Source organism: Alternaria dauci, chromosome 3 (assembly GCF_042100115.1).
Source record: "Alternaria dauci strain A2016 chromosome 3, whole genome shotgun sequence".
Classification (NCBI taxonomy): Eukaryota; Fungi; Ascomycota; class Dothideomycetes; order Pleosporales; family Pleosporaceae; genus Alternaria; species Alternaria dauci.
The window spans coordinates 3,219,080-3,240,793 of record NC_091274.1 but is presented as its reverse complement, the minus strand read 5'-3'; the positions used below and the strand labels follow the sequence as shown (position 1 = coordinate 3,240,793).

At 49.2% G+C, this 21,714-nt stretch overlaps 2 protein-coding genes across 2 annotated transcripts; one reads left to right on the top strand and one right to left on the bottom strand.

Moving 5' to 3' along the window:
- Positions 1 to 6,412: 6,412 nt before the first annotated feature.
- On the top strand, positions 6,413 to 7,882 carry ACET3X_004679 (uncharacterized protein; the record flags this gene model as incomplete). The annotated part of the gene is made up of 1 exon (XM_069450910.1): positions 6,413 to 7,882. The coding sequence occupies one exon, from the start codon at positions 6,413 to 6,415 to the stop codon at positions 7,880 to 7,882; it is 1,470 nt and encodes a 489-aa protein (XP_069308657.1).
- A 1,296-nt stretch (positions 7,883 to 9,178) lies between these two features.
- On the bottom strand, positions 9,179 to 12,526 carry ACET3X_004678 (uncharacterized protein; the record flags this gene model as incomplete). Its single annotated transcript, XM_069450908.1, has 5 exons — positions 9,179 to 9,199; positions 9,249 to 9,777; positions 9,824 to 11,332; positions 11,639 to 12,251; positions 12,301 to 12,526. 5 exons carry the CDS (start codon positions 12,524 to 12,526, stop codon positions 9,179 to 9,181), a joined length of 2,898 nt encoding a protein of 965 aa, XP_069308656.1.
- Positions 12,527 to 21,714: the final 9,188 nt, after the last annotated feature.

The window sequence follows — 21,714 nt, the reverse complement described above, 5'->3', positions numbered from 1 at the left end:
GGAAGCGTAAAGCGGAAGGCGACCATGCTAAAGCCCCAACCCCCAACCCCTTGACGGCAACCTCTACACTCCAAAAGCGCGAGTTATCGCCAGAATCAACGCACAACTCCAAAGACCACCCACCTAAGCGCTCTCGATCCAGAACCGTTCCTACAGGATTCACGCCTACTCCGAACAACGACAAGCCTGCTAATCCTCCCATGCCAACCGCTTCAAATCTCGACACACAGGTACATATATGCGCCGTAAAGGATGGAGAGATCAGCGAAGTAGTCAGCATGGTCGAATTCAGTGACATATGTTGGGAGGGCATCCCCAACTGGGAAAAACTACGCGACGAAGCTGAGCAATGCTACGAAACTGCGCAAGGCCTAGGACTCGATGGATTCGACTTCAAGGGCCGCTTGTTTATCGCTCCAAGAGCAAATCAGCATATCGGAATTGGAAGCCAAGGTGGATTCAACTTTGCTATGCGAGAAATCCCAGCTGGCACAGCCGTAGTGTTTGTCACGACGGTTAGATTGAACGTAACCGACACGCAAGTTGCCTCCTCCAAAGTCGTCCCGCCAGCAGAGGTGCAAGATGGTCAGCAACAAGATGCCACCCACATGCAAGTTGCCTCCTCCGAGCCCGCCCCGCCAGCAGAGGTGCAAGGTGACCAGCAACAAGATGCCACCCACATGCAAGTTGCCTCCTCCGAGCCCGCCCCGCCAGCAGAGGTGCAAGATGGTCAGCAACAAGATGCCACCCACATGCAAGTTGCCTCCTCCGAGCCCGCCCCGCCAGCAGAGGTGCAAGGTGACCAGCAACAAGATGCCACCCACATGCAAGTTGCCTCCTCCGAGCCCGCCCCGCCAGCAGAGGTGCAAGATGGTCAGCAACAAGATGCCACCCACATGCAAGTTGCCTCCTCCGAGCCCGCCCCGCCAGCAGAGGTGCAAGGTGACCAGCAACAAGATGCCACCCACATGCAAGTTGCCTCCTCCGAAGCCGTCCCACCGGAAAGTAAGGAGCTTACACCCAAGACACTCAAGGAGATACTAGATTTGGCGGCCAACATACATCCATTATCCTGGTCGAGGGAAGAATCCACACCTAGCAACAGCGCACACAAGCAGCATCCTGTAGGTCCGTTCTCGTCATACATGTCCAGGAATAACAGCATCGCCTTCCCCCGCACACTTCAACCCTCGTCGTTCACACCCGTGAATCTGCTACCGCTCGCCAGACCTGCCAAACCACCGTCCAGCGCACCTAAGTCCTTTCTCAAGTTTGTCGAGACCTTCCCTTCTAATAGCTACCACGGTAGCGGACTAGACGACCCAATACATATCAGCGACGATAGTGGTAGCAGCGATTCTAGTGACAGCGAGTCTAGTAACAACATGGACATTCTCGTAGACGATGAAGAGGTGCTAGAAGAATGCATGTTAGACGAAGGCGAACCGGAACAACCCCCATTGAACGAACAAGCTAAGACCCAGGCAAACGCGCATTTCTCGAGCACTATGAAGGTGAAGATGGATGGTATGTCTGCTTTTGCGCACGCGCAAAAGTCGAACATAGACTTGTGGGACTTAGCCGCGCAAACCTTCGGCCTTGCGCTCGACGACCTCAAAGGCGACCAGATCAACCTCGGAACTGGGGTCGGCTTAAACCCAGATTTCCACCCGCTACCCCATCAGTTGGTCGGCGCCAAGGATGGCTTGGATGTCCTCGCCGGCGACCGAGGAGCACTTGTCATCGCCGACGACATGGGCATGGGCAAGACGATCACCGATGTCCTCATATGGTATCTCAATTTTGCTAGATCGTACCAGCGCCTCGGCATCAGCGCGACGCCAGACTTCCCCTACACTGCTCTCAAATCGAACGGAGACGAGATAGAGACGCCGAATCTGTTTGGATGCACCTACTTTGTTGCGAGTGCAGCAGGCCTTGAAACATTGGTACAAGCATGGCGTATGATCATGGGTGGCAGCGCCCACTTGGCTCAAGGATCAGAGTACAAGCCACCGAAGCTGATAGTCTTGCACGGTACGGGCGAAGAGATTGTACAGCGTTATGGCGGTGCGAAGAACAGCATCTACTCTAGCATGACACCAAAAGAGTGGGATGAAGTCAACCGTCGCCCTAACTGGTTGAAATCACGATTGGCCTATGGGGAGTACAACAAGGTGTGGAAGTTGAACAACCCGACTAAGGAATGGGCAAACAGCGTCCCTGAGACATCGGACTTCAGACCTCAAAAGACGAGCGTTAGGTTCTTGATAGTCTCAACTCGCGAGTCTTGGAAGACGAAGATCTTTGGCACGCTTGTCGATACCTCTGCGCCCCCTCAGTACAAGAGGCTAAAACAACAGTTAGAAAAGACCGACAAGAGGCATACTAAGAAGAGGGCGGCGTTGAGAGCACAGCTGAGCCTGTGCGCCAAGACGCATATGGACACTTCACGATTGCCTGCGCTTGATGGTCTCGGCCCTTGGCAGGCTCGTCGCATGCAAATATGGACAGACGACAAAGGTGTGAGGGTCGAGGTGTGGTTGGTCACATTCGTTGGTTGCGCTGCAATAATCATGGTCGACGAGCTGCATACCGCCCCGGGTACAAAAACTCAAACCTACACCCACATCATCGACCCCATTTTGGACTACAGGCCCAATGATCATCGTACTGGTATAGTAGGTCAGACGGGCACAGCTCTCACGAACGGGGTCGACCTGGTGTTAGGATTCGCCGACCACGTGATCCAGCGGTTAGTACAAAAGCAGTCCACCGATCCAGGCGCCAAAGCTTTAGCCAATTTGAAAGGGGTAGATTGTACTGCAGTGTGGAGAAAGCTCCTCAATAGCTACAAGAAGTATCACGACGGGATGCAGCGTTGTAAAACCGAGAAGGAAAAGAACAAAGTACAGTCCGCGCTCGACAAGCAACTCCAGTCCGGCGAGATCAAGGACATGCTGAACAATTTTCGGGACATGGTTCGGTGGTGTTTCATAATGCGCGACACCGACAGTCTGGATCCCTGGCGCAAACCCCTCAACGTTGTCACAGCAAAGCTTACTGTCAACTTCACGTATCTGCAGCACGATGCGTGTTACTTCGCTAACGTGGAACAAGAAGAGTCTCGCGTGCTAGCCGCGGTCAAACAGCATTACGAGAAGGAAGTGGAGGCCTGGGAAGACCAAGGGGGAGAGAGCAGCAAGAAGTCCAAGCCCACCATGCCCCCAGGCGCAGTCGCAGACTCCGAGGCCTACCGCATTGCGCGACATGTCAGCATCTTTCCTAACCTTATGGCCGCAATCAACAATTGGGATGCCGACCAGCTTATCGGAGATCGGATCCTCGACCCTCACCGCAGTCTCAGTAATAACAACGAAAACCTCCGCACAGCTCTTGTGAACAGCGACACAATTCGACACTCATTCATCTGGGACATTGCATTGGAGGCTTGCAAGGGCTCAGCCAAGGTCGCATACATTCACAAGACGTTGGAAGAGCTACGCAACAAGAAGACGACCATTCCCCATCCCCGTCCTCGCGCACACCAAGGAGAAACCCTAGAGTACAGAGCCAAGTACGTCGTACTCGCGAGCTCGACATTGTCACGTGCTCTGATCTACGCTTACATCTGCCAAACGTTTGGAGAGAAACACGTTGTTCATGCCTACAACGCCGTGACACGGGACAAGGAAGTACCCAAGTGGAAGAAGGTCTGGGATGAGGGGGGCGGCAAGGTCGACGATGGCGTCTATATTCTCGTGGGTGCAACGGGCGCGATGTGTCAGTCAATATCGCTTACAGAGGGCAACATCTTGCATGGTCTTGAGCCTCAGAGTAACGCGCATATTGCTGAACAGGCTGCGAAACGCCAACATCGCATTAATACGAGGTTCGCCGAAGTCTTCGTTGAATGGCTGACAACTACTGCCCCTCAAGGATGCCGAGACACCATTGACATGAGGATAGTCAAGAACCTCCAAGCTAAAGGCTATTTTCAGAGCACGATAAAGGCGCAAGACTGAGATACTTTGAAGGAATGACTGCCCGGAAATCGCGGAGACATACTGTAACTTTCTCAAGTAGTCTGTAGTACAAAATCGATCCCATGACTCAATACCGATATAGGCGCACCAGACTAACATAGAGTAACGCTGTACGTATTGCCTACTGCTGCCACTGTAGGAAGCCTAGAAAGTTGCCTCTGTTAGCAATAGCAAGTTACTGCTGTACCTAGGTAACGTTGTGAGTGGAAGCGCTGCTGTCAGCCTGACTTGCGGGCGCGTGGTCTTCCGAGTCAGGCCGAATGCAACCTACCACACTAAATACTACTCCATGCTTCGCAACCGCTTCGCAATGTGCCCTCGCTAGCAACCAACCGTTGCGGCAACTTGCGTCCCAAGCCATATCGCAACCGCTTCGCAACGTGCCCTCGCTAGCAACCAACCGTTGCGGCAACTTGCGTCCCAAGCCATATCGCAACCGCTTCGCAACGTGCCCTCGCTAGCAACCAACCGTTGCGGCAACTTGCTTCCCAAGCCATATCGTGATCTAATGACATAGTTTTGTACGACGGCTTACGCCGAAAAGTCAGACATGGATGCGATACAGGCTCTAGCTGCAGCCTATAGGGTATATAAGCTCTCGGCGGTACAGCCACCTACTGCACTGAAATACGAGCTAGACCAGGGACAGGACTTCAACAAGAATGCGATTCGGAACACGGTGCTGTGCAACACCAAGGCGTTTGCAGATTCCAATGAAGCGAATCTACCAAAGCGAGAATCGGAGACTGAACAGCAGCATCACGACAGGATTGCACGCCGCATTTCAGGAGAATCAAACTAGGGCGATCGACTCGTTCGTGGAAGATCTGAGGAACCAGTGGCCAAGGCAGAGTCCCAGCGTGCCGTCCAGGACTGAGTATACTGCCTACCTCGACGTTTTCTCTACAGCGACAACCATTAGGAATCAGTTTGTTCATTGGTTCAACAACCGTCTGTTCATGCAGCAGACTTGTCAACAATCAAGCCAGCTTGATCGCTATCAAGCTGGGGCATCAAGCTGGCGTATCAATCAAGCCAAGCTAGAGTAGAGGTATAAATCAATTAAGACAAGCTACTATAAGCTAGCTTGATTGTTTGGCTTGATTGGCTTGATAGAATTAATACTCTATAAAGAAGGTTAAAGTAAGTAAGTAAGGTCACGTGGTGATAAGATCACGTGGTGATAAGATTATATAAGGATACCCCTACACTATCCCCTTTTAAGCTTCTTGAAAGGGGGATTAATTTTGTTAAGCTAATCAAGCTAAACAAGCCAAGCTTATTAATTTTAACCATCAAGCCAATCAAGCTAAGCTGAGGTAGAGGTACCCACTAATCAAGCTAAGCTGGGGCACCCAGCTTGATTGGCTTGATTGTTGACAACTCTGTCATGCAGTACCTTGGACAGTCCAGAGAGTTGCCCAAAAGGTGTTAGTAGGTGTATGAAGCCATACCGTGGTCTCTGCGTAACTTGCCCTCGCTGGCAACCAACCGTTGCGGCAACTTGCGTCCCAAGCCATATCGCAACCTTGCAGCTGGAACATTCGGACGCTTTAACTACCTTAGGGCTGGCGCTCCAACCTTCTTCACGCTGCACCTCTAAAGGCAAATACTAGTGTTATATTATTTGGAACTGCGCTCTTAGATGTACGAGGCAGAGCGACCCTCCCTATCTAGGACTACCTCTTTGAGATCTTTCGTGTCTTCAACAACTAAACTTTAGTATTCAATATTATATAAGAATAGCACTCTAAAAAGAGAAATAACATGTATTCTACACTCAAGGACGCGACCTCTTCTGGGATTAGGGACCGTACTCTACCTTGTTAGTCGGTGCGACTATATGCCGCACCTTGCCGGCACGCCCTGGCCCCCTGCTTTCCATGCCACGTCTTCTTTTCTCTGCTGTTATTCTTACTACTTTTCTACCCACACACTAATCGCTGGCTTAGAGCGTCAGCCTTGGTTCTAAAATGGATCAGTTACAGCTCGATAGTGACCATTGTCAGGATAAACACAGCGGAAGAGGCTTTCCTGCACAGTGGGACGCTACAGTCGCTAACAACTTAGCATACAGCCCACCTAACCCGTCCTACAGCAGATTTCTTGCGCGTCGTCTCGCAGAACCATGCCGTGTACCAGGCGATGTACGATACGCGGGATGGATCGTTCCAGAAGTAGGCGACGACGAAGCGTGCAAGCCGGTTTTCATAGCCCACTCGACACTAGATGCGATATGGCTGCTGAAAGAGACGCTGGGTGCCAGCACACTTGACGCAGAAAATTGGGGGCGTCTCACAAGCGCTGCTATGGACTTTGCTAGTAGTAAGTCTCTAGAGCCTAGAAACTTAACTACAGCGCGGCTAATGACGCCAACGGAAGGCATCGCGGAGGACCGCATGGCTATAGACTCAGACAAGGACGATAGCATACCGCCATCAGCACAGAGGGCTACAGGCGACCTTGTGCCGTACCGTAAACGTCCAGCCTCCTCATCGCCTATTCGCAGCGAGATCCGTGCCAACAGCTTAAACCGCCTAGCAATACAGGAGGACAGCGCGGACGAATCGACGGCTAGGGCTAGCGAAGTCAACACTATGACAGTACACGCTGGCAAAGACACAGCTAGAGCGGAGGGGGGACACGAGCGCGGAACAAGCGACGAGGACAGCGAAAACCAGAGTGCGACGACGCCTCTATCCGTAAAGAGGTCCGCAACAGTTACAAACAAGAATCGTCTTGCAGAGCTACGGCGTACAAGAAAGCTAGAAAGATCGCGTGTAATAAAGCTCGAGGCGATAGGCTTAAAGGAACCGCCTGAGAAGATGCCTGCGCAGGAACGTATGGCGTACGGCAGCATTGCGCCAGACGATGAGCCGACGATCTCTTGGATCTTCAAGCAAAAAGTCGCGGAAGATGCTGATTTCTATACAGCCTCGCCAACACCCTACTATACTGCCTGCAGCATGCTAGCAAAAGCGCGTGCTTTTGGAAATGCAACCTCGCAGTACAGCGCTGCGCAGTTCCTGCATAATTGGCGGAAACAGGGCACGCCGTTCTTGGTAAAACCAGTAGATCGTTATGTTCTTACCCAGACGCAAATGTCGCAGTCAGTGGATAGTAGCGCAACACTTCATACTGATGCCGACAATGCATTCTGCTTTGCCTGGGACATGTGCACACGGTACGAGACGATGCTTGCAGCTGTAAACATTGGCACTCGCTGGGCTTTCGCTTTGCTAGGGAAGGCGTACGCTCGCAAGGTCGACGAAATCCAGGTCGCTGATCGTCTAGCCAGTAACGACAGAACTCGCAACAGGTACGGGAAGGGCCAGGCACGAACAGAGGCTATCACATATTTGGTCCATCTGGTTTGCCAATCACCATCTAAATCTGACCACGCAGCCTTTCGTTACCGCCTAAAGCGAGCGACACGATGGTTCGACATAGTTCAAGCTCTAGGCTGGGGATCGCTGCTGCTCATACCCCACGAAGAGGTCTCAAACCATTGGCTCGAGCGTGTGCTGCGGAAGAACCAGCGCGATGTTTTTCTTGAGCTAGTGAAGCGCGAACGGCCGGAAATTTGCACGGCAAGCAGGGCCCTCGAAGCCTGGCTAGGGCCGGATGGAATTACTGGTGCGCCGATTGCTGGAAAGGAGAGGCTTAGCATTGAAGCGAATGCGCTAGCTACGGCGGTGGGGTTAACAGAGATTCCAGACAGCGAAGCCGAAGATGACACTGATTCTGACGCATCGGAAAGTATCCCGGCATCGCCGGCGCCATTGCGACAGATGTCGGTACTTGAATTATTCTGTCCTGTAAGCCCTATAGGTTGAACAATAAACCGGGTTACCTGACGACCCTGAACTATGCGCTGCGGAAAAAGAGTGATGGGCTCGAAGAGCACAATGCTGAGCTTCTAGCGACACTCTACGGAAGTAGTGAGGTAGACGAGAGTTGCTAGTCATAGCGGTGCTTATTAGCAGGTGGGGTGTATGCGTCCGTGTTGCGGAAGCTTGCCAATTTAGTGTTAGGCTAGGTCTGTCGTCTAAGTCACCGGCTGTACCGTGGCTCTCGACGATTACAGCCTGCTAGGAAGCTGCTGTCGTATTGCGATACAGATAAGTCAACAACACCGCAGGCTACAAATCTACAAATAACTACAAAGAAGAGCGAAACACATAGCGGCTTCCTCTCTTTTCCTTAAAGGTTGCCGCGCAAGGTGCTATTACCTTTGCCTGCGGAGAATAGTAACAGGATGCCTCTACACTGTGCTACTTCAGCCACTAATGCAATGTAGACTTCGCAGGCTCTATTCTCTAGTGCCTGCGTCTTTTTACTATTACGTTAATTATGTAAATAGTAGAGAAGAGACACAGTTAAGATTAAGAAACGGATTACATGCGACAACGATAGTACGGTTAATATTGGGGTTGGTGTTTTTCTGAATTTACAGTTAATACGAAATATTTTAAAAAATCATAACACTACGTAACGTGTATTAATCTCTTCAAAAGCTGTATAGGATAGAAGATGTATATAGTATATACGTGTTTTATAGGAGAGAAGATGTAAAATTATAGTGGAAGCTATAATAGCTTACTCTACACTGGGGACTCCTGTATAATAGTATGACATCGGTCAACCCATGCATAATCAGAACTACCAAACACGCATTGAATAAAACCTTTAGCATCGCTCCGTAGTCGCATTAACTCTGTACGTCTCTTCTCAAGAACGGAATCATAGTTGATCGCTATGTCGCTGTTCCTTGGGGAGTCTCGACGCCCACTAGTAACCCGAATCCATTGCAGTTGTCGAAGGAAGCGGTTGTTGCAACCTTTGTGCTCTACCCCAGATAGTACTATGTTAGCAATGCTTCTTACTTGGGAAAAGGGCCTCTCTTAGGGAAGTCTTACCAATCTTCTTCGTCATCTCCCGTACCGAAAGCACCCAACCATCGTCTTCCTCCGACGGGAAGTAATCTGGTCGAAGAGACCAGAGCATTCTTGTTACCAAGGCGGCCGCAAACATTTCAGAGTTCTTGGTTGGTCCTTTGGAAAACTCAGTCGCATTCACCGCTACAGTAGGGGTAGCTGAAGAGGATGCAAGGGTTAACACCAACATGAGCATTAGATCGCATTTTGGCTGACCTAAGCACTCGATGAGGCACTGACGTGCTCTGTGGTAGTGTTCACGAACCTTCTGATTCATGCCGGACTTTGAGAACTGGCCGTCCAACTGCTGAAAACCTTTTTCAACTAGCGGCGGGATGGCGTTAAAAGGGATTTGGCAACCAAAGTCGATAGTACTCTTTGTTTGCGAGCGCCGCTTTGCTTGGTGTACTGCCTCAATCGCTGCCCGCTTGAGGCTGCCCGGTCTCGCCGCTATAGCGGATGGGGCCGGAACGTTACCGACTAGCCGCGTCATTCTCCGGTAGCTCAATCGGCCATGGTATGAACCAGGCACACAGTCAATGCGGCACGCCGCTAGAGCTGACATTATGGCGCTGATCCAGTATTCCTCCTTCATCGCCTTGGCCCTGGCGTGTTGCACGGCAGCGCGTAACACAGTGAACCAGCTCGCGTTCTTTGAAAAGAGGTAGCTACTAGATTGGCCATGGCTGTTAACACACTCCCAGTAGAGCTCTTGCGCAAAGTCGCGTCGCGTCTGGCTTCTCAAACCCGAAGTCGCTTCTGGATAAAAGACAGGAAAGATCGACTCGTACTCCCTGTACTGTGTTAGCGGCTGATATTTGAAACGCTAATTGCACGAACCCTGCAGAGAAGGGGTGCTCGCTTTCAGCCCAACGCGTCACCTGCTCTTGCGCCTCCTGTCGTGCCTGCAGTGTTGTTAGGCTTACGCTTTGAGCATTGCCCCGTCCGCCCTTGTTCAGAGCGCGATAGAATTGGTGTGTTACGAAAGCGATTGTCTGCGGCTTCCACATCTCTTCGAGCACCTCTACTAGGAACTCTTCTGCGCCACGAGGCCCTTTACCTGTGAGCCCACCAAGCTCACGGAACCATACCTCGCTGTGACAATAAGCGGCAACCTGGGGCCCATAGTGGTGGCGAATGGAAGCAACGTGCATCATAATAGGTCGTCCATTGTCCATGCGCGGCCAACGCACTAGGTTAGCATGGCCACTGCCTTGCAGATTGAGCATGTTGGGGTCGATAAACGGCCACCCACCCTGCTCAATGCTTTCTATGGTGCAGAGAGGCCCGAGCACTGAGCCCACTAAAGACCGGGGGAACCCAGTAAAGCAGTAGCTGCCAAGGCGATCGAATGCGGCCACACCTTCCGCTAGGGCAAAAGGCAGCCCTTTAGAGCCAGCAGCCTTGAAGCGACGATAAAACTCGTCTGATGCGTGCGCGAACAGACTAGCAAAGGAGGAGAGAACCTTTGGAAAGATGCGTTCTTTGAACGCGAAGAGGACATCAATGTAGGTAGGTTGTTCCAGCGAGAAGTACCGGATTAGCTGGAGGATAGGTTGAAGCACTGTCGCAAAATTCCGTTGACCGTCAGCTAACTGCGACACCTGCACAGACAGAACTTGCTCCATCCTAAACGCGTACAGTTCTTCCTTTATAGCGGCTTTAATCCGCTGTTGCTCGCGAGCGAACGGTTGGGAAGACGTAGGGTTATCAGGAGTCTGTTCGCCTCGCAATTTCCGCAGTAAACGCTGCCGCTTCGCCGCTACCCGAGGGTTTAGGTTGCCATCCTGATCTGGCAGCGTCAGGGCAGCCGTGGCAATGCCCTTGGTAGCAAGTAAGTTGCCGGGGCTATGGCGTATAGTTCGCTTAATGTTGGAGTACGCCTGAAAATAACCACTAGTCAACACGCTCGCACCGTTGTTCTGATAGCTCATGTTGTCCTCCATTACAGCGAGCACGTTGTCGCGTAGGAATGCTGGGGGCTGCGCGGAGGAGAAGTTGCCGTACGATGGATGGAAGGCAAGAGGGTAGAAGGTAAAGTCGCGCGGGTGTTGGTATTGGCGAACAACGTTGTTGCGATTGGCAAGGAGGCAGCGCGCAGGTGCGAGAATGACACCGACGTCATTAGAGGCGTTAGGGAGGTTGGAAGATGCTATTAAGTGGATGTCGACCGCTAGCGCGTAGGAGACCGTCTCAATGCTCTCCAGTCTATACTTGTCCTCTAGTGCGCGTAGAAGATCCTGTGTGTAGTTATCAAACGGCTGTTGATGGTCGTGCGGCGGGGGAATTGGATCGCCTGTTTGTGTACCGCTCTGTGGGGGCGTAGCCCCCTCTGCGCCGCCTTCGGACCTAGCCGCCGCGTCTTCAGAGTTAGATAAATCATTCTGAGAGTTTGGTAAATCATTCCCAGAGTTTGACAAATCATTCCCAGAATCAGACGTCTCGCTATCAGAGTCAGACGTCTCGTCATCAGAGTCAGACGTCTCGTCATCAGAGTCAGACGTCTCGTCATCAGGGCGCAACCGGGTTTCCTTAGGCAGACTATTGAGTTGCTCAGTAGACAACTCAATTGGAAGGTTCTGCCCGTAGTCATACGCATGGAACGCTGGCAGGTTCTCAGTCTAGAACGGATCCTGCGTGTTCTTGCGCACGTACTCTGGCCACCCTTCCATGAACTGCTCCTGGAACGTTTCCCACTTGACGATTGAGATCGATTGCGACTGGGGTCCATCCAATTTCCAAGAAGCCTCAACACCCTCTCCAAGTAATACGCCTGTAAGGAAGACTTTCTTAATGTACGACGTAAGGAACAGGGCATGGGAGGGTTTGAGAGCGCTGTGCTCAGACGCCTTCTCGCGGCGTTTGCGACGTTCGCTGCCTGACAGAAGAGGGTCTACTGTGCTATCGACAGGGTGCATAACAATAAACCAAGATTCGCGCGTTCCACCCTTTGCAAGACGGAAGGTACGATGCTCCATATCAAACGACAGTCCGTGGCTGTGTTTAGCGCTGTATGGAGCTCGCCAGTGTTTAAAGCTGATTGTTACGTGGTCGAAGAACGTAGAGAACTTCACAATGGGTTGGAGCGGCCGGCCGATGATAATGATAAGGTCGAGGTGGAACTCAGGGATAAATTTGTCCTCAGGCTTGGCTGGTCGGGACCCAACGCGCCTCGATCCGTAGTCTATCGTGTATCGCTTCTGCAGCATTCCAATAGCCTTACTGCCGTTAAATTCGGGGCTGTCTATCATCTTGATAAATCCCTTCACTACTACGTAGTTACTATATGCGTACAAGTAGGATGCTCTTAAACTCACCAGGTAGTCGGTGGTCACCTCCGCTGTGGTCAATAGCCCAGGTAAGTTGATTATTCGCTATTGCGTCTTCGTCCCCAAGGCTGCTCTCGTGGTATTCTTCTCCATCATGCTCGTCAGGTTCTCTATCGTGCTCATCAGGTTGCACATCTTGGTACAGGCCGTCCTCCTCTCCAGCACTGCTGTTATCGTAATCGCTATCGTTTTGTTGTGCAAGATCTAAAGACATGATGATAAGAACAGTATTATATAAAATAGTACGTTGGCTAAGGGCTGAGGATCTTGTAGGGTAGATCGATAGATGATGATCGAGAATCACAATATCCAGTGCAGAGGAAAGAGGAGAGGAACAGTGTCTATTGGGTTAGGGCTAGGGTCAGATACGGATTACTTCCTCCAAGCCCCTCGTTGTTTCTGTCGAGTCTTTTCGCTTGGAGAAGCACTGCCCTCTACAGCTACCTGGTCGCCAAGGGTGTGTTTCTTACGGTGTTTCTTTCGGGTCTTTTCGCTTAGAGAAGCACTGCCCTTTACAGCTACCTGGTCGCTAAGGGTGCGTTTCTGACGGTGTTTCTCTCGGGCTGCAGCAAGGTCGCTTAGACTCAAGTCCTCAATCCCCCTGTTTTGAACTTTGGTCTGCTGGGATGCCTTGGGTATGCGCGGCTCAGTTGAGGGGTGAGAAATTAGCTCTGGGGTAAGCTGGTCCGAACTCGACCGTGCTGAAACGCTACGTGCCGCTTCAGAGACTGTCAGATTGAGCTCTCTCTCTCTGCTAGACTCGGCGTTAGAGTGCCTTGCGGGCAGCGGAACCTCTTGACTTGTATTATCAGAGTCTTCTAGAGTGTGTCTAGACATCCATTCAGTGATTGCGACCTGAATTGTCTCTAGCAAGTCGTTTGCTGCCCTAGTAGACTGGAGCGCAGGTTCGTTGACGACTTCAGGGACCTGACAGATAGCATCACACGCGATTTGTGCGATTGTAGGCGTTCGCGCTATGTAGGTATCGCTTTGAATTAGGCACGCCAAGTGCTTGTTGTGCAAGGTTGGCCCTGTGAAACTGGTCACAATTGACAGCAGTTCTCTCCACACCTTATGCTGGAAGCGTGCGCCGTAGTTCTTGATCTCTGCACTTGGGTACTCGTCAATATAGCGGTCTAGTATAGAGCTTGTGAATGCTTCCGCATTTTGCTGTACGTGTTGCAGTACTTCTTGTTGGAGGTCAAGAGATTTTTGATCAGCCTGGCCGGCATGCCTGCTCTGCAGCACGGGCACTAGATACTTCCGCAGTGCGGGTTTGTTGTTGTCGCTGTCAGACACCTTGGCGGATCCGCTGTTTACCCATTGGCTGACGTGGGTCATAATACTCCTCATAAGCTTCCCCTCTTTCTTCGGGGTTTTTAAGAGAGCGAGGATGTTTGTGTACGTGTGTGTGGGCTTTGAAAGTACAGTGGAGTATAGCGCATGGTAGGCCTCATTGCTTAGAGTTGGGAAGAAGCCCTGCCGGCGCGTATGGGAAGGGCCAGGATCCTTGTCTAACTCCTCGCCAGGGTAGAACAGGTCTTGTACGTCATGGGGACTTCGTGCCTGGGGCAGGCTAGCTAGCGTGTTCCAGTCTGCTAAACTGGCGTCAACCCCATACTGCTTTCGAATAGATGTAGAGATGCGAAGTACGTTCTCAAACGCAGCGAACCAATGCTAGACAGTAGATTAGCAAGACAGGTCAGAGTATTTCGGCGGCGGGTTACACATACGTCATCTATCCGACAACTAGCCATCCACTCAAAAGTGGAGAGATTAAACGTTGCCTGCCCAATTGCGGTAGAACACCAACGCGTAAGCAGGGGCTGCCAGTTTTGATTTCTCCACAGGGTAACTAGCCGCCGTATTGGGAACTTGACGCGGCTACTAAGCTGAAGATGCTCTCTCATCTCTTTCTCAACTGACTTGCTTGAGCCTTGAAAGAGATTGGCGTTTGTGCAGAACAGGCTGGTTAACTCGGACCATATCTGGCCATGATTGTCAGGGAGCGTAATATCGGCCCGATTCGCCCGAAGTTTAACACGAGTGTCTGGTGGTAGCGTGTCTAAAAAGGTTAGGGGCTGTTGTTCACAGTACGCGCGTTAAGGGGCACCCGCCTTTATCGTAGATGCGGCACACCCACCACCTCTCCTCTTCTCCTAACTGCCGAAGGCGAAGATACTCTTTGAATGCCTCTACACGATGGTGACCCGTAATAAGTTCCGCTGTCCCTCCAGTCACGCTTTTCCAGCTCTTGAACGACGGCCATTCCAATCCTTCCTTATCCGCAAACGTGGCAGAAGTAACTGTGCTCTGAGCTGGCAATTCCACCTTCAGATGATGAAGCATCTGCTCTACGTGTTCCTTAGAACAGGCAATCTGCAGTTGGTGGCTAGGGTCTCGTCGAAGAATACCAGTTTCGTTAAAGATCTCGCAGAGGCGGCGCTGGTGTGCTGTGTCAATAGACCTATTGACACCAAAACTCCATTCTGCGCTAAGCGCATCGATTGGAAACTTCGCTATAGCGAGTAGGTATGGCGCAGCTTGTTCGTGGATAGGAGTTGTCTCTTCAATCTCTGGATCATTCGTACGCTGCCGTTTGCTGTTTTTGGTTAAAACGTTTGCTAGAGGGCGCTTCATTGCAACGTTGTTAGAAAGAACACAGAAACTAAGGTAAGTGGAAAAGAGATAAGAGAAGGTAAGAAAGCAATAGAGAGGTACTACACAAGGTATAAGTAGGCGAGAAGCCGTCTATTCTTGCATAGGCCGCTGTAAGTCTAGCGGTGAGTGTTAGTCACTCTCGCCCCCAAGGGCAGCACCTTACGGCAATCCGCGGCTACTATCTCGCCCCTGGGGGCAGCACTCTACGCCTACTATCTCGCCCCCGGGGGCAGCACTCTACGGCTACTATCTCGCCCCCGGGGGCAGCACTCTACGGCTACTATCTCGCCCCCGGGGGCAGCACTCTACGGCTACTATCTCGCCCCTGGGGGCAGCACTCTACGGCTACTATCTCGCCCCCGGGGGTAGCACTCTACGGCTACTATCTCGCCCCCGGGGGCAGCACTCTATGCCTACTATCTCGCCCCGGGGGCAGCACTCTACGCCTACTATCTCGCCCCTGGGGGCAGCAACTTACAGCACTCTACATCTACTATCTAGATACTACTATACGCACCATCTACGAAGAGTAGACAGGCGGAGGTGCAATTTCACTCATTAGATCTACAGACACAGCATTTCACCAAGCATAACGACAGTAACATTAGCGCTACGTGTACGCCTACTATCTCGCCCCTAGGGGCAGTAACTTACAGCAACTTGCCGCAACCCGCGCCTACTATCTCGCCCCTGGGGGCAGCACTCTACGGCTACTATCTCGCCCCCGGGGGTAGTAACTTACAGTAACTTGCCGCAACCCGCGCCTACTATCTCGCCCCTGGGGGCAGCACTCTACGGCTACTATCTCGCCCCCGGGGGTAGCACTCTACGGCTACTATCTCGCCCCTAAGGGTAGTACTCTATAGATACTATCTTACCCCTAGGGGTAGACCCCTATAGCTACTATCCTACCTCTAACCCTATACTAGTTATACTGTTTACCTCTATAGTATCCTAGTCACTATCTTTGCTAATACCTAAAGATAATAAGTCGAGACTACCCCTTCTGGAATCTTAGTGGCCTGGAACACACTGTCGACACGATCTGCAAAGACAGATCGAAGGATAATAAGGAATCGAGCCTAGTGGTTAGCCTTACTCTAGTGCTGGAAGTCGGATGCTGTCGCGGTCTGGAAACTAATCTAGTAGTTCTGTCCTATAGCCTCGTCGACGAGCTGCACACCGTATGAGCGTTTACGTAGTTCGACGTGTCCTAATAGTATATTGTACGCCTTACTGATAGACTTGCTGTCTAGTATAATCTTATAGAGCTAGCTAGGAGTGATATAGAGGATTCTAGTGGTAAAGTGGTTGACGTGAAAGACCTAATACGCTAGTTTTTTACCGTCGAGAGTCTAGGTTGCTATATTAGCTGTGATAACGCGGACATAAACATCCTTAGCCCCGTAGTCGTCTACACCCTCTTTAACGCCGATAGGTATAACGCCGTCCTCTATATCTAAATCCTTAACATCACTATTAAGACCCTCTACGCCTATATTATTATCGTCTTCGTCTTCTAGAGTAGTAGAGCGTCTAATAAAGGGGGTAGTTAGAAAACTTTCTAATAGACCCCCCTATAGTGGTTACGTAGGAGATCTTACTTAGGACGCCTTGCGGGCGAGTTGTACTAGTCGGGTAACTTAGTAGGAGTTAGGTTAACACCCTCTATTACACCTAAGTCCTGTATAGTTAGCTCGGTTATAGAGAGTTGTAGTAAGAGCGTCGATGGTATTTTCGCCCTATACGGAGGTGTTAGCACCTGCGTCTTCCTACTAGCGAGTAAGTTATCCTAGGCGAGTAGGGAATACCCCTAGGTGGGGGTTTACAGCTAACATGGCGGGTTATAGTATCCTACTATAGGGGTAGATAGGAAACTCGGCGATAGGCGGGGTTACTAGTTTAGTTGTTTTTTAGAGTGGACTCACCTTCTATTACTTAGATTAGTAGTGCGTTGCTATAAAAGCGCCTGCAAGTAATTAATAATTATTTCTAATAGCTTTTACAAGGATTATACGCACTCTTACACGTTGTAGCTACTATTACAGTCGCTATTTCTTTAGATTTAGCGGTGGATTTAGCGTTGTTAGTTAGTGTTGTGGACTAAGTTCGATAAACGTAGAAAGTGAGAGTTAAGTCAACAGGTCTAAGCGCCTCCCTTCCCTCGGTTTCCTATATACCCTATAGGCGATACCTAGGCTAAAATAATAGTAGTACACTATAATCTCTTGGCGAGCGCATTAGTACTAGCCTTAGTAGGGGTTAACTATCTTATAATCCTAGCGTTAGTTACTCCCTTCCTCTTACATCCTACTCAGTCTCTACTGCCCTTTACTAGCCGTACTATTACAACTAACAAACCTCAACGCGACTCCTACCTCGCATCAAAGATAGCTACCGATCAATTCTAACCCCTACCTTACTACACTAATAACGAGGCTACCTATAAGGTTGTTCTATTAACACTACGTATACGTATCCCCTACTCCTATAGGGGGTCCCTAGCAAACTTTCCTATAGGCCCCTATTATACTAACATCTTACTAACCTCACACCAAATAGTCCTCTGTCTCTCCTATTATCGCCGTCAAGCTCTACGCGCACAGTAGTCTTAGTACTATTCTGCTTAGGGTCACCACCGTTATTAGCCTTATCCTGCGCGCCGAGTACTAGTATCTAGCCTAGTTCAATTACATCAATAAGGATAAGAATGCCCATAACAACCGCTTTTAGGTAAACTTTAGTCTTACTACTAACGACTACCACTCTTATACAAACTTTAGTGCTCCTATCCGTGCTAACAGCTAGAATATCGACACTACTTACATAGCGAGTTACTTCGATATCTATACAGAGGTCGACCCCGAGTACGAGCCTCAAGGCAGGGCCTTCCTAAAGCGACTCATTAAGTACGTCTACGAGGCTGAGACCATAGTTATCACTATTAATATAGGCAACACTTTACTCTATAAGCCGGGCATTATCTATAACTTAGCCCTCTTCATAATAAGCATCACTACGGACAGTGCCGTGTACCTAGGAGAGTATACTATTACCATTATTATTAAGACTATCGATAGTAAGCGTAACTATATCTAGCATATCCCTACTCTGTCCGTGCCTAATTATATGTCCCGCAATAAACATTACTTAAGCTACTAGAGATACGTCGGACTAGGAATTCTACGCACCGCGGCTCGCATTAATAGCGACACTAGAAACTCTATAATACCTATTAGAGAGCGCTTTATCTTAAAATCCTACGCCTAACAGTGAGATGTGCGCACTAGTCCTAACATAGGAGGAAGAACAGTTAGTTCCTTACAATAGGTATTACATACATGTTAAGAGGCATCACACACTTCACAGATAGATAATATAACAACCTATTTACACATATAATCCTTTTATTCTATTATAACCTACTTAGTATAAACCCTAACTAAATTATTCTATCTCTTACCTAGACAACTTAGCTTAACAATATAAAGAAGAAGTACTACATATCTAGTGACATGTCACTAGGGTAGGGGTTAGCAAGAAAGTTTCTAGCTAACCCTAAGACGGACGTTCACGGGGGGGCAGAGGCCGCGGATATACAACTATTGCAAAAGAGCACTTATTCGCTAGATCATATCAGGGACTAAGCGGAGAGCCAGCAACAAAGGAAACGAGCGTAGAAGACTAGAAGGAATTCGGACGCGACTTAGATGCAGGATAGAGGTAGTGCTAGTTAAAGGCTCGGTTTAGAATTAGAGTATTTACGTTGTTTCCACAAAAACTAGTAAGCAATGCGTATATCGAAACAGGCTTAACTGTAACACGGTTCGCGTAGTAGGTAGAAATAATCGTAAAATGCAACGACGGTGTACACGATACATCCGTCACAGTAGAGGCACTCTATATAGCGTAGATATTAGAATAACCACCGCTAGATCCGCTCGTACTAGAGACGTTAGATAAGGACGAAGTAGACAGTTGCAATACACAGCTAGCATTTTGTGCCTAAGGCAACAGTAGAATTATAAGGGGGGGTATTATAGAAACTAAAGACCTTAGGGTAGAAACGGAAGAGTTTGTAGGCAGTAAGTTTAGTATCCTAAGCACGTACCCTAATTAAGAGATAGGAGAAGAGTATATATGTTTATACCCGCAAGGTAAAGGTAGAGATACCCGCCTTGCTAGAAGGGGGTGATTTGTCACTATAATAGGGGTGTAGAGAAAACTTAGGAGAGTTTACGGGGAGTAGCATATAAAATGTATTTAGTAACTAGCTACTACTAGTGTGCAGCACTATAAATAAACTAGGGGGGTTATATTAAAAGTTTCCTATATACCTCTATTCACCTACAGTTTAGTGCTAGCTATAGTGCGGGTGTTTAAAGTGTATATATCCCTTTATGTAGACAAAAGTTAATAGGTTAGCGCTACTCGAACTCCCACTCATCCTAGCCCTCTAAAGGCGAAGGTAGAGGAGTCGTGCCGCACAGGGTGCTAAGTGACCACGCGATATTGTCGCCCCAAGTGGCCTCGAACTAATTTTAGAAGGCGTGATAGGACTTAAGAGGAACTTCGACCTCCACCGCGATATTAAGAGTGCTGTACTTGTTCACTAGAAGGATATCCCTTGTAAGACTAATTATTATATTTCTAGGTATGTGAAGTATGTGTGGGAAGATAAGCTCGATGTATAAGTCCTTCTGTGCGGTAAAGCGGGTGGTAGTCTCGAGGAGGAGTCTTTCTATGATTCCTTGATACTCTGGGCCCCAGCGGGGTGGGACACTAAGGCTAATAGAATAAACCACTATTTCGCTCTGCAACTACTGGACGAAATTAAGACTAAGGTCTTCTACTTTAGAAGGAACGCTCTTAGAGACGTAGAGAAACAGTAACTCTAGCGTTGTCGCAGCTTCTACAAGAGAGTTGATCTCCGCAAGAAAACTAACAAAGGTTCTAAGCCAAGTGCGCACCTAGTAGAAGAGTCGTCTAACAGGCTTCTTGGGCAGGTTGTACGGAAGGCGCGCAAGTAAAGGCGTATTATAGTCTACGTGCACGACGGTTAGCCCAAGCAGAGTGTAATCGTAGGCGAAGCTAGTGCGTAGGATAAGAGGGCGTTCTTAAAGAGCGTGCTTAAGGCGATTAAGAAAATAGCCTTTTACTTAGCTAGTAACGAGCAACCACAGGAGTTTAACTATTTTAATCGCTAGCTAATTATATACGGGCGTAGAAAGATTACTAAGGATAATAAACTCTAAAGAGTCCTAGGGGATAGTAGCGTCAATTATAGTGTAGAGTACCTCTAGGGGAATACTATAGGCGAAGTCATTAAGTACCTATGCGGCCTGCTCTTTGTTCTCGTTAATAGGCATAGTAGCAGTTTGTGTTTAGTGGAGCAGTATAGTTGGTTTGAGGATATAAGGAGAGAGTAGACGGTACGGAGTAGAGAGAAGGAAGGTTAGTTATATTATTAGGGGAACTCTATATAGATAGACTAGCACTAGCGAGACCCCTATCACGTAAGAGATAAACGCTATATCCTTACAACCTTATTAATAGTATACAAGGAACTCTAACCCTATATCGTTAGTACTATTATATATCTTCGTTCACTTCGAATAGTTTATTTCGATTAGGAGAAGTTTTTAAACCACCCCCTACCGCTTACTCCTACGGCACTAGAAGGGACGTATACCTTACTATACTAACGTTATAAAGCGTATAGGCTTTATAAGCTACACTACTTATAAAGGTAGGTAGGATAAGAAGAAAGACTAGGTAAGGGAGAGGGGGGTAAGAGAAGGTTTCTATTGACCCCCTAATCGTTATATTGCTTAGGCCTAACCCGACTATACTAGTAGCCTCACGAAAAGCTTCGCTGTAGACATAGGTATCTACTATAAACTCCCCTCGCTTAGTATACTAGTAGCTGACATTTGCCTCTTAATAGTCCTATAGAATGTCTTTTAAGCCTACTTAGAAGAGGCGGCCTTACCCTTACGCGTACGCTTATCGTAAGACCTGTCCCTAGGTTTAGGTTTAGTCTTAGTCTTAGACTTCTTCGTAGTAAAACCCGTAAATCCTTTATCACCCTAACCCTTACGAATGTAATTAGTAAGCTAACGCTTCTCGCTGCTAGTAAAGTGAGCGTAGTTAGCAGCGTTAGGTGTCTATAGGGGGTAGTCCTTCAAAGCCTACAACATCTAAGCGAACGTGGGCAAGGCATCGCTAAAATCAGGACCACCTGCAGCTACACGTGCGGCCTTGGCCTCTTTCTTACTCTTGGCGAGGAGGTCAGCTACTGCTTCCTTCTTGAACTCGTCCTCGTCTTTGATAGTTATAGCGGCTGGGGTTGGCGGCGGGAGTAGCTCCTCTTCCACATATCCCTCGTACATGTCTGTACCAAAGTCGGCGTCTATAGGAAACTTAATGCTACTAATAGTAGGCGCGTAGTCTTCTAGCTAAGATATATCCTTATTAGCTTTTAGCTTCTTAGGCGTCTTCGTAGTGTAATATTTGTCGTCTAGGTCAACACTACTAGCTTCTAGGGTGCGCTTCTCCTTGCGAGCTATCATCTCATCTGCAGTCAGGTTAATAATCTCGTCTTTGTAGGCGTCTGGGAAACCGGCGATTCGGCGTACACGGGAAGATTCAGAAGTAGTAGTAATGCTAGCTAGGGCGATAGTAAAAGGCAAAAGGTCCAGCCACTAGTCGTTATCTATACCTTCGGCTTCGCGCATCAGT